The sequence below is a fragment of the Mustela lutreola genome, chromosome 4 (assembly GCF_030435805.1).
Source record: "Mustela lutreola isolate mMusLut2 chromosome 4, mMusLut2.pri, whole genome shotgun sequence".
In the NCBI taxonomy this organism is placed as follows: Eukaryota; Metazoa; Chordata; class Mammalia; order Carnivora; family Mustelidae; genus Mustela; species Mustela lutreola.
Genome location: NC_081293.1, coordinates 19469554 through 19482906, shown reverse-complemented (window position 1 = coordinate 19482906; position 13353 = coordinate 19469554). Strand labels below are relative to the sequence as shown.

The window sequence follows — 13353 nt, the reverse complement described above, 5'->3', positions numbered from 1 at the left end:
ACACTGAAATAAGAATGTGTAGGATAAGCAGCTAATTGCTGTCATGTGCAGAAGTGGTGTGTAGGGAGTTGGGAAACCTGGCCACAAGCCACTGCAGCTTTGAAGAATGTGGCTCAAGGGAGGACTCTTAGTCATTGCGTAACATTCGGCAGAGAGGAAAGTACAAGTGCTGTCCCTATCACTTGACTTGTTTTCCATTTTGCTTTAGTTCCTTGGCAAAGTTTTGATAATCCTTAGTGGTGGAGTGAGAGACAAGCAAGTTGCAGTGAAGGGACCGGGCCTCAAAGGACACCAGCCAGTGCATGGTTTGTGAGGCTGGGCAGGCGTTAAATTTCATATTGTTGTTGGGCGGAGGGATTAGAGTTTTAAGAGACGACTTGAAAAACATCATCCTATGGTACTTGCAATTTTTTTCTGAAAGGGGATTCTTTCCTCTCTCCTCCCTCAACACTGTGTGCTGCTTGTGGTTGATATACCTGTGCCTTAAAATATCACAGCTACTAGGAGGGGCCGTTTTATAGCAAAATCATTTCCTCCCATGTTCTGTGATATTTCAGTTTGGCAGTCGAGTTTACAAGGTTTGAAATCAAAAGCAGCGTTGGTTCCTTCAGGGAAAAATGATCCCAATCTACCAAAATAAAAGCCAAACAGACTCTAATTGTTCCTTTTCCCACAAGGCGCTTGCCCTTTCTGAAGGTGTGGGTTAGTTCGATAGGACCTTCTCTCCAGCAAGGTTAGTCACTGGAAATTGCCTCATCCCCTGGGTAAAACCCACTTTTAAATCTATTTTAAAACAGACCTCAAAGTGTCTTTGAAAATAAAAGTGCTTTGCTATCTCCATTTTCTTGCCCCCTCCCTCTCAGCAAGGAGATTCCAGTTTTCTCACAGGGCACCCCTGCGCAGTGTCTAATCATCATGCTCAATTAGGAAAGATTTACACTGTAGAGTTTTTATTGAGCCCTCCCTGTGCTGTGAAAAGTTAAATAAATGCTAACCAGGGGGCTAAATTCTTTTCTTGTTTTCCACCAAGGCTAGTTCCATAAATTTTACAATGTCAGGTTTTTCTATTGGTTGTTAGTTTGGTGTTCATCGGAACATTCAGAACATCAGCCTTAACTTTGCCCAACCTTCCTTTTTTAAAATTTTATTTTAAAGATTTATTTATTTTAGAGAACGTGCGTGGATGTAAGCCGGAGGTGGGGGGTTAAAGGGAGAGGGGGAATCTCCAGTAGACTCCTCACTGAGTGCAGAGTCTAACATGCGGCTCTATCTCACAACCCTGAGATTATGACCTGAGCCGAGATCAAGATTCACCTTGATTTCTTGCTCAACCAAGCCCCCCAGGCACCCCCCTGATCCCCAGACTTCTTAACCTGCTTCGACTAAAGGTGCAGGGCTATACCATTTGTGAACCCTTCTTTTCTGTGTCAGCTCTTCAACTTCTTGGAGATTTGAAAAATATCATTTTATGCCACTCGCAAATTTTTTCTGAGTGTGTAAGGATTTTCAAATCAAACCAAGGTTGTTGGGGTTTTTTTTGTTTTGTTTTGTTTTCCTCTTGTCCTCTTTTCTTCCTCCAGTGTCTTACGGTCCATGATTTGGCAACCCCATATGAGAGGCTCCTGAGCCACTGGTCACGTGAGAATGAAGGCAAGAAAAGAAAGGACCAGATGGCATCAAAAGATATGCCTTTCTAGGTCGTTGGTGGTTAAGCTTGCAATCTGGTCACCAGCAGGGAGACCATGGGGGAAAGGGTGGAGAGCAGCACAGCACCATTGTAAGGGCAGAATTCTGCTGTACAGTGTGTTTCAGTAATCTGCTGCGGTGAAAAAAGTTACACGTCAAGGTGAATGAATTTTCTGGTTCGACTTCCCAGTTTATAGTCACAGGGTATTACATTGCTCTTGCAAGGGTGAATTCATCTAAAACCGGCATAATAAGCACATGTGGAAAACTGTGTGCAGTATATTTGGATGGCAGTTTTGAAAAGTGTGGCTCCCACTTGGTCAGTTTCTGTCCTTCAACTGCCATTTACCTTTTGTTACTCTCTTCTCCAAATGCCTGATTCTCCTACCAGTATAAAACTGGAGGGAATGACATTTGGCTCTCACAGGGACCTTTCCCCACAGGAGAGCAAAGGACATCATTTACCATCCATTCTTCATACTCTTACCTATTTTAAAAGATTATGTTTATAAAACATGGAAAATGGCATCACTGGTCTTTGTGAGACATGATAACTCAGGGCATGTTTTCTTAAGCTATAACTTGGAGCACATTTATAATTACTTGACTGAAGAAATGTTCAATAGGAGCTAATAAAAAATATTTTAGAGGGTAGTCTGCCTTGCTGTTCATCTAGCCTTCCTGCATGTTGACTCCCTTGGCTCGGGCAGATTCTGATTTGTCAGTGCTGTTGCAGACCACCAGACTCCTGAACTTGGCTGTTACTTCCTTACCGAATTCCAGCTTCGTTGTTTTCCCCTGAAAGAAAAAAGTAACTTGATTTCACTTCATGAACTGAGTCCCGTACTCTTTTAATTGCCTGGAAAAGGCTTGCTTTTCTGTAGACAAATCCAGTATCCTTCAAGTCCAAAGTCAAGTTTCAACTACTAAGTGTGCTTTCTCCAGTTACAATCTCCTCTTTTATTCAGATTCTGTTGCCCTTGAATTCCGTGTGACTCATTTCATTATGAACCAGATGAAACAAACAATATATTTCATTCTGTAGTCTAGATTATAAACTCCTAAAGTTTACATTTCTTTTTTTACTTCCACCACTCAAGCAAGTGTGTGGAATATTGCTGAATATACAAAGTCATGTAGTAAATACATATCTCAATGATAAGAAGAAAGAGAAAAAAACATAGACATTTTATGATGTTAGTTGATTTCTACCTAGATTTTAAAGATTTTATTTATTTATCAGAGAGAGAGAGGGAGAGAGCGAGCACAGGCAGACAGAATGGCAGGCAGAGGCAGAGGGAGAAGCAGGCTCCCTGCCGAACAAGGATCCTGATGTGGGACTCAATCCCAGGATGCTGGGATCATGACCCGAGCCGAAGGCAGCTGCTTAACCAACTGAGCCACCCAGGCATCCCTCTACCTAGATTTTAATATGACTTCAGAGATTTTAATATGACTTCAGAAAACTGAAGCACCCATTTTTTCCTTGATGTAAAACTCTAGTAAGGGGTCATTGTGAAGTCCCTTAAACTAAATGTAGAAGATATTTCCTGTATATACACTGAACTTCAGGGGTTAAGTAAACAAAATTGACAAGTTATTCTTGTGCCAACATACTTGTTAACTTTACTAGTTAGTTGCTTTATTAACTTTTTTAGATGCCTGAATTCAGGGCCCCCTTGGGAGCCTCTAGCTCTTAGCAAGACAACCACCAGTCTTTGTCTCCATCCTCCAGTCGTATCGTAGGAGTGCAATTATTAGGCATATATGCTAGAATAATTCTAATGAAGAGTTTAAAGGCACTTTTTACTATGGATTTTTTTGTTTCGTTGTTTTGCTACTGTTTTAGTCTGCCCAGCAGAAGCACTAAGTGATCACGTGAGTCTTCACTCAAGAGGTTTTCCAGTTAAAAATGAGAATTTTACTAAAGGTTCTGTGATTTGGGGTAGCACAGCAGGGCAGCACAATGACTTTAAAATTGTTAAGTCTCATTAAGGGGAATCCATTGATATACCTTTAATTTAGGGAAAAATTTAAAATTCCTTTATCTACATCAGTTATGTCAGATTTCAGCCTAGAGCCAACTATTAGATTTGAACTACTGAACTCCGTAAAGAGGTTTGGAATGGATATACTAACGGACCCTTGACCAAAGCTGGGGTAGTGGGTGCTGGAAGAATCTTGACAGTTCATTACCAAACTCTGACCTCCGGACTCTTCATTATTCTTGCTTGTCAGTGACATAATTGGTTGCTTACTGTCCTCTCCTGCCCCTCTTTCAGATTGCTAGCATTTCAGAATTGCACTTATTATTTCTTGTGTAGTAAGACCAAGCAAGCAGAGTTTGGTAGGTGAACTCATAAAATCATTTTGGCCCTCATTGAGAGGATGATGTGTTTTGTTCCTGGTACAAATGAGACAGTTGCTAAATTGTCAGTTACAACTCTTTAAGGAATAAGGATAAACTGTGAACACATTTGTGGATTTTCTTTTCAGATATACTATTTATTAATTGCTAAATTATGTTATGCCTACGAAGCAAAGAACCAGAGATGTGGATTCACATTGTGTTAGTATACAGTTCAGTACCCAGAATGCTCATCATGGTGATCGTAGTACCTTTAGGATACAGAGAGGGTAAAACCATGAGACTCTGTGCTAGCATTTTCAGTAGAAAATTTCCCTAAGTTGTCCATAGGTTGGGTGTATTAAAGAATGGAATAATTTTTTTTTTAAGATTTTATTTATTAATTTGACAGAGAGAGATCACAAGTAGGCAGAGGCAGGCAGAGAGAGAGGGGGAAGCAGGATCCCCACCGAGCAGAGAGCCCAACGCGGGCCTCGATCCCAGGAACCCAGGATCATGACCTGAGCCGAAGGCAGAGGCTCCAACCCACCGAGCCACCCAGGTGCCCTAAGAATGGAATAATTTTTGTAAGGAGTTTTGTCAGGGCACCGGGGTGGCTCAGTTGGTTAAGCGCCTGCTTTTAGCTCAGGTCCTGATCCCAGGGTTCTGGGATCAAGCCCCGCAATGGACTTCCTGCTCAGCAGGAAGCCTGCTTCTGCCTCTCCTTGTGTCCCTCCCCCTGCTCGTGTTCTCTCTCAGATAAACAAATAAAAATCTTAAAAAAAATTTTTTTTTGTTACCTACCTTTTTCCAAATGTGTAGAAAATTGGAGGTGGGATAACGAAAGAGAGAGGTGAGGGAGAGAAATAAAAATTTAAAACTAAGGAACTGGTGCACTGAGATGTTAGGAAGCAGGGGACTGTTTCCTGGGCTGTTGTTTCAGTGGCTGAAGTTGACCACAGAGCCATCTATTTTGCCTAACCCTGTCCTAGCCGGTCATACCATTTTGCTGTTTCTAATGTGTAGAATCATAAGAAGCTGGCATTTTTATGAGTGAGACTTGTATATCAGAATTTTTCTGTGGTTCAACCTAACATAACAACAGGTAACACTGCAGGATGGCTACAGTTGTAGGGAGAGGTGTGTGTGGGTGTGTGTAAGAGATGGGAGAGAAGAAATGGAAATTCCTGAGCATTTTCTACTCCCTGGGGTTATTCCAGCTGAAAACTTCTACTGTAGCCTGTCATTCTAGGCATTCAAAATCAATACAGTTAATTACCCTGGTATGCCTTCCTACTTCCACATTAGTACACTTGGAGACAGTTTATGGGGTGGCTTAAAAATAAAGCATCTCTGACAGAGATTACCCCTGGGGAGAGTAATCTGAAGTGACTGTGTCTGCGGAGTACAAACGTCATGGTAGAGCCCGAAAACCAGTAAGCGTGCCTGTACTTGCACGTACTTTGCAACTGAAGAATTAGGGGTGTAAAATGGATATAGACTAAGTAATCTGTGAATTATTATTTGTCTTAAAATAGGCTTTAGGAGGTTTCTAGTGCAATATTTAGGCTGTGCTGATTTGACTTTTGTTGTCTTTTGTAGACGAGCTCATCTGCGCCTATGTTTAGAACGCTTAAAAGTTCTGATTCCACTAGGACCAGACTGTACCAGGCACACAACACTTGGTTTGCTTAACAAAGCCAAAGCACATATCAAGGTGAGAATTTCTTTCATATTTGTACGTGATTGTCTCAGCCCTTGTTTCATTATAAGCAATGATTCCTGTTCATAAACATCAGCTAGCTCACTGTGCCCTCCTTAATAACTGACCTCAAGAGGAATCTTCCTGAAAACTTTTCAGCTAATCTGATGGGAGCAACATAACCTGATTAAACTAAATTGTTTTGACAGCATGGCCATCTGAGGAGCTGGGAATACTAGGAAAATGACAATTACTCTGCTGATCTGCAGAAGGCAGGCAATTGTGCCCTCTGGTGGAGATGACGTTGTTTGGCTGTGTCCTCCAGTATTTTTCCATTGAACTAGAGCGCAGAGCAAGTTTCTCTGTTATGGAGATAACTTCACAGACTTTGCGAATTCCATACCGTTACAGTCATGTAGCATTCATTACACACAGAAAGAAAAGAAAAATGAAGAAAATTACTTTTGATGTTTAAAAATACGTATTTATATATGTTTTTAGATACACACATGTATATACCTGTATATTCAGATCTTCTCTGCCAAAGAAGAAAACTTTTAAGATGTTAGGTAAGAATGAATTTTATTGTTTGTACTGGACTGTACACGAGTATCATTTTATCATTTTAGAAACTTGAAGAAGCTGAAAGGAAGAGCCAGCACCAGCTAGAGAACTTGGAACGAGAACAGAGGTTTTTAAAGCGGCGATTGGAACAGCTGCAGGGTCCTCAGGAGATGGAACGAATACGAATGGACAGCATTGGATCGACTGTTTCTTCAGATCGTTCTGATTCAGAGCGAGGTAGGCTGTTTGCTTCTTCCCTAATGAAATACTAAGCATCCCCGTATCTAGATTTAGACAGGGTACGTTGGAAAGCCCGGTATTTGCTTTCTTCTCTGCAGCCAGTACTGCACCATTCTGGATTTTGTGCAGTCACAACATGGTCAAGCAATGCTGGAGTGAACTATAGAACTTTTTTTATTCTTTATTATGTAGGTACGTATTTTTAACGTTCTACTTTGAAACAATTTTTTGAAAGATTTTATTTATTTATTTGAGAGAGACAAAATAGTGACAGAGAACATGAGCTGTGAGGAGGAGAAGCAGACTCCCCACTGAGTAGGGAGCCCAATGCGGGGCTCAATCCCACGACCCTGGGATCATGACCTGAGCGGAAGGCACCGCGTAACCAACGGAGCCACCAGGCGCCTCTCTACTTTGAAACAATTTTCAACTTACAGAAAAGTTGTGTCTTATATAGAAAATGGTAGAGTTCTCATATATTCTTCACCCAGGATTCCCTACTATTAACATCTTTTGTAGACATAATAGTTCCTGCAACCAGAAAATTAACATTCATGTAATATTATTAATCAATAGACATTACTCATATTTCACCAGTTTTCCCACTAATGTCCTTTGTCTGATCTAGGATCCAATGCAGGATCCAACATTGCATTCGGTAGTTCCTCAGTCTCTATGACCATGACACTTTTGAAGAATACTGGCCAGTTATTTTATATAGTGTCTTTCAAGTGTCTGAGGTTTTCTCATTATTAAGTGGAGGTTTTACATTTGGGGGGAAGAAATATCACAGAAGTGATGTGCTCTTCTCAATTTGTTGTATTAGGAAGATACATGATGTTATGTTTCATAACTGGTCATGTTAATTTTTATGGTCACTCCCTTCATTTCTCTTTCCATCTGTCCCAGACTGTTTGTCTTTGGCAGAATGAAAGATAAGAACAAACCAGAAATTTTGTTTGAATTTTACTGATCCGTTCATCTAAAGCTCCTACCACATCAGTCCTCACAACACAATAGAAGATCCCAGAGATGAACTGTCATGATTTGAAGCTTTATATTAGGGAAAATAGAGCTCATGAGATCTTGAGGATTCTAAAACAAAGAATTGTTTGTAAGGACAAAAGAATTTCTTTTGAATTTTTATATGGAAGTTTTCAAACATACACAAAAGTAGAATAGAATATTGAATTCTCATGTACCCATCATCCAGTTTCTTATATTCCGTAGAAGCATTTCAAATTGATTTTTGATCCCTTTTAACACAACCCTAGGAGTCCTTGGGTTTGTTGTTTTTGTTGTTTTGCTGTGTAAGTTTGTTTTTATGTGGCACTCAATTTCAGAGAACAAAAGTTTATCAGAGGCAGCAGCAGGAACCTTGGGGACATGCTGCATCTGTCTGACAATTGTAGCAAGAATGACCCCAAATTAAGGGGCAGACCTTGATCCTAGTCTTTCTTCTGCTGGTTAGTAGCTGCCTGACTTTGTTAGGTCTGCAGGTTTGAGCTGCCCTTCCTGCTGTTAACTCCTCCTTGTACCCACCCCACCTCCAAATTTGAGAAAGAGGGTGTCTTCATCATTATAGTTCTCATTTTTTTTTAGTAGTCCCCATGTGCTAGAACCTCTTTTCCTGTTCTCATCTAGAAGCTCTCTTTCCCAGTATTACATGGGACTTTTAGTGAGATCTCCAGTCCATTTGGCTAGACCAGTCTCTCATTTTACTTTGTGATGATTGAGTACAGCGAGCTCTGTTGGATAGGGTGTTTTGATTCTATTTTCTAATTGTAGGTTGGATGAGTATTCTGTGATACCGGGAAAGACCAAATAGCCTGTGAAGCATTATGGATGTAAAACAAATAGTTATGAATTCATAGGATTGTTTGGACAGCTTGTTTGGACAGATGCCTGCATTTTAGAAACAGATTTCTAAAACTTTTTGAAGCAACAAGCCCTTTTGAAAATAATACTCTTTGAAATAACTTACTCTGTCTTCTTGGGCTCAGCAAGAATTCACTTTTCCTAAAGCAGTTGTGATCAGTGTGAACCCTTAGAATCAGTGCCAGATACGAAACATCGGACTTTGAGCTTAAAAGAATCGAAGAATCTTGAGTTCATTCTGGCTGTTCTGGGAGAGAACAGTTTTTCAACTGCCTTTTGTTTTTTAAAATGTATACTATATTTTATGTAGTATTGGTGATTACATAATGTAGTAGTTAACACACTGTTGATAGCCAGTCATGTATTTAGGGAGTCATATTTAGGGAGTATTTAGCCAGTCATATGTATTTAGGGATTAAAAAATCATGTTTGATTTTGAAGTAAAGTTAAATACCATCACTGAAATGCTTTTGCTGTTATCTTTGCTTAGATCTCACTATAATCCAGAGACTTTTCAGGCTCATACCCTCATTTCAAGCTGTATTTCATTCAAGGAAATTAAATCGAATTGAATATAAATCCCTCAGCATTCACTCTGTAATGACTGGCTTAGTTTGGTTACTGGGTAGTCAGAGGTGTTTGTGATGAATCCTAGAAGTCTGTAGAACTGTCTGTAGAATGAGACTGCCAAAGGCAAGAATAAATGGATAAATTTTCTAGTTCACCTATACTAAACTAATACTTTTTTCCCTCTTTAAGGCAACTCTGATTAATAAACAACACTGAGAATTAGTTTCTAGTTTAATGCAAAACAGATGTAGTTAAAGCACTTGGGGTTGGGATTTTTTAATATTAAGCACTAATTCCCAAATAGGCTGAGTTCTTTTGGTGGGAGGTCCAGATGGACTGGCGTCAAAGGCTTTAGTAAACTTGCTGATTGAGACCACCACTGGTTAGCAGACATTCCCCTTTACAAAATGTATCCCTGCGTCTCTTCACCTTTAGTTACTTCTGTTCTCCAGAGATCATGGATAAGCAGCTTGCATAATTATTTTACACTACAAAAACATAATCACTTTTTCTTATTCCCTTTTCTCAGTTTTTGAAAGTCCAGATTACTAATGTTCTTCTTTTTCTCTCTTTGGCAGAGGAGATTGAAGTGGATGTTGAAAGCACAGAGTTCTCCCATGGAGAAGTGGACAATATCAGTACCACCAGCATCAGTGACATTGATGACCACAGCAGCCTGCAGAGTATTGGGAGTGACGAGGGTTACTCCAGTGCCAGTGTCAAACTTTCGTTCACTTCCTAGAACCCAGCATGACATAACAGTGCAGGGCAAAATATTCACTGGGCCAACTCAATCCAAACAATCTCTTAAATTGGGTTCATGATGCAGTCTCCTCTTTAAAACTAAACAAAACTATACTTGAACAAAAGGGTCAAAAGACCTCTATTTAAGCAAATACTTAGCAAAAAGTGGGGCAGAGCCTCCCCAGCAGAACAAATACTCATAATATTCATATTTGAAAATCTGTTTCTAATGGCAGCAGAAAACTTGGTGAAATTTTCTTGATTTAGTTTATTTGAAAGAGGACATTGGAGATTCTGTCCTCTTTTTCTTCTGTAGTTTGCTCATATACAATGAGTAGACACATTTAAGGATGGGGTTATGAACCCTTCCTGAGTTTTATGGTCCTAAAAACAAAATCAAACCTATAGTAATGAGAAGACAAGATAATCAGGCATTAACTTGGATAGCTAAAGAGCTATTAAAACTCAGCCTGGGACAGCTTATCATGAAGCCTGTGGATGATCAATTCTTGGAAAAAAAAAAAAAAAAGCAAGCTCATTTCATGCTCTGCAAAAGGAGAGACTCCCATGAAGCCTTTTGAAAGGGATCATCACGCAGCTCAGCTTTCTGTTGGATTCCATGCTAAGCAAGCTAACCTTATCCTGCATTGTTTTCAGTAGGGCACCCCACCGCCAGCTCAACAGTCAGCCGCCCTTAGGCCCTTGGGCAGCATGGGGGCAGTATGACAGCCCCTACCACACAGGGCCTATGAATTCGGATTGAGGGGCCAGAAGGAAAAAGCTCTCCATGCCTCTGTGTCTGTGTGGGCCAGAAGAATCGGTGCACGCAGATTAGCAGGCCAAGGTCTGAGCCACGGCAGCATTTTTATTTCAGATTTTGATAACTGTTTGTATGTGTTGAAAACCAAAATGACATCTTTTTAAAGCTTGTCCATAAAGAACATAGATGTCTTTTATAGTGAAAAAACACATGGGAAAAAAAAATCATCTATTTTGATGCAGCATTTGATAATGATAAAACACCTCACACCTCACTCTTTATAGTGCACAAAATGAATGAGGTCTGGGCTAGGTAGAGAAAAGGTCAATGCTGTTTTTATTTTCTTTTAGAATCATTACCTTTTACCAGCTTTTAACCATCTGATATCTATAGTAGACACGCTATAATACTTAACATAGTTGAGTTGGGCACTTGTCTCGTTTTATTGTAAAGATTTGCTTTCGTTTTCCTACCGGCGTCTCTCTCCTTCCTCACAGTCCCACTGTGCAGGTGCTGTTGTTGCTCTTCCCAATATTTTCAGAAACGTTTTAAGTGAAATTTCTTTTCTAGCCTGCACTTTGATGTCATGTGTTACCTTTTGTCTTTCCAAATCCAAGGTGTTCACCCCACCCCACCCCACCTTCTCCTTTACCCCAGGAAGCCTTCTTGGACCCCCTTACCCCTGGCTCTTTGGACTTTGTATACTTTGAATAATTTAACTACCCTTAATTACTTAAAAAACAAAAAAAGCTTTATGATTTTTGTAACTTATTGCTGATTTTAATGGGTTGTTAATTTCAGTCCTGTAGTTTTATTTTGTTTAGGTAGGGCTGGGCAAGGAAAAAGAAAATAAAGACCACCATATTTAGCAGTGCAGTTGAGTTGTGTGTGTAATGTTAGACTATCCTTTGTAAGTAGCACTTTGACAGCTTTCACTGCTTCTGTGTATGAAGTGTACCATCTTGGTCACACACAAGGCCTCGGCATATACTTGTTTGTGCTCTTCCTGTGCCTCCGAAAACATTTTATCCTTGATTGTGCTCTGTTTGAGTGGAAGAAATCCTTTGAAGTAGATGTGTGAAAAACTGCATGCCTTTAGAAGCCCATTATTAGAACTTGCTACTTCAGGTGCTGGGGACTTAATGAAAAACATGATAAATTCATTTCTCTGGCCCAAGTCAATTATTTTTGGTTTCACTTATAATTACTCCTGGCTGGGTCAAAATGTTGCTCTATGTATTTGCTTACTTTTGACTTTCCCAAGGGAGACAGTTTAAAGACTCTGCTAACTACCATGATAGTAAATGGAAGCCAATGACGAAGCTTCCATTTTGTTGTTCTCATGGCATTCACTGGCATCACTCGCCTCGGGCTGGAGTTTCGGACTTCATTCAGGAGACCTTGAGGTGCTGCCATTTTGTTGTATATGTACAGGTTGGTGGTCTGGAAAGCCTTTGTCACAAATCTATAGTAACTATTTCAACTGCCCTCTAAATTACTCTTTCCCTGGGTTTGTTTACCTTGTGGGAGGGGAGTGGATTGTATGATGAGTAAGAAGTATTAATTTTTTAAAAGACAAATCAACTTTGAAGATATAAAAGTTAATTGCAAGAAATAAAAATTGTGAATGAAGAACACCCGAGTGCTTTTTGTCCCACCCTTCTCTAGGAAGGAAAAAATCAGAATGAGCATCCACACCTTAAGAAGCAACTATCCCCTACATGTTCAAGTTGATACGACTTCAGTAGTCCGAATTAATGGCAATTTGAATCATTGCCATTCCTGTTCTGTAATTTAAACAGGTGCCTTCTTGACTGGTAACTCCACGTAACCTAACTGCAGATGGTTTAACGTACCCGATAATCTTAACTGCTTCAGGTAGGACACAAAGCCATTTGTTATTATCTGTTCCTAATGACTTTTTAGGGTATCCCTTTGGCTACAACTGTCCATCTAAATTGAAAATAAGTCTGGAAGTTCCCGTTTAGTCCCTACCTACTAACCTGAGTTAAGGTACCCTTTATGTAAAATGCCTGAGTAATATATTAATAGATAGAGGTAAGTCTTATTTCAGCGCATATTTATTACCAAAGAAGATTCTGATGAAGTCAGACTGTAGTTTCTGGTTAGAATAGGTATGAGAACTCTAGTAGAAACGACTTTTCTAGTCCCCACGATGGTAGCTTTTAGCATTATGTGAAGGGATTTTAAAGGCAGGATTATTGAGGCAAAATTTCCTAACCTAAGGCCACATTGCTTCCTGGGTCATTTCTCACAAGAAAATCGTTTAACTTCTTGGAGAAGGTTCTTTGGTAAGTTTTTTTTTCTTCCACTTGAAGAAGCAGGAGCTGCCTTTCCCCCCTTTCTTTTATTATCCTTACATCTCAAAAATTCCATACTCCCTACAAATAGCAGCATAATCTGGGAAGAACAGGTTTTTTTTGGGTCACATTTAAATACTGGTTCTAATATTTGCTGTGGACTCTGGGCAAGTTAATTTCTTCATGGCGCCTGTTTCCTCCTGAAAAGTTGTTACAAATACTACCTCTATTTTGAAAGGTTGTCGGGATTAAAACTTATATATGTAAATCCCCACACATATTCAACCTAGGAGTTTGTAGCACCAAAAGAAAATAAGGTTTGTACTTCTCCTTTCTCGATGAATGCAACCTTCGAATTTCTTCATCCTTAATCTTGAATTTTAGTTATTCTGACTCTGGGTCTTGCAGAAAAAGACAATTTTAATAAATAAAATGGTTCACTTTCACAGAATTCCATGACAGGTTATACTTTGTAAGAAGTCACTTTTGATGTCCTATAGAATTTTTTAAATAAAGACTTTGTAAGATTGATGTATCAGCG

At 39.7% G+C, this 13353-nt stretch overlaps 1 protein-coding gene across 2 annotated transcripts in view; it reads left to right on the top strand.

Annotated features, from left to right (window-relative positions):
- The window catches only part of MXI1 (MAX interactor 1, dimerization protein), an 80658-nt gene extending 68532 nt beyond the window's left edge, over positions 1–12126 (top strand). For both annotated transcript variants that reach the window (XM_059173238.1, XM_059173239.1), the window contains exons 4-6: positions 5636–5750; positions 6365–6536; positions 9566–12126. In XM_059173238.1, the coding sequence (XP_059029221.1) occupies positions 5636–5750; positions 6365–6536; positions 9566–9729 (451 nt within the window). In that variant the 3' untranslated portion in view covers positions 9730–12126. The remainder of the gene's footprint in view (positions 1–5635; positions 5751–6364; positions 6537–9565) is intronic.
- Positions 12127–13353: the final 1227 nt, after the last annotated feature.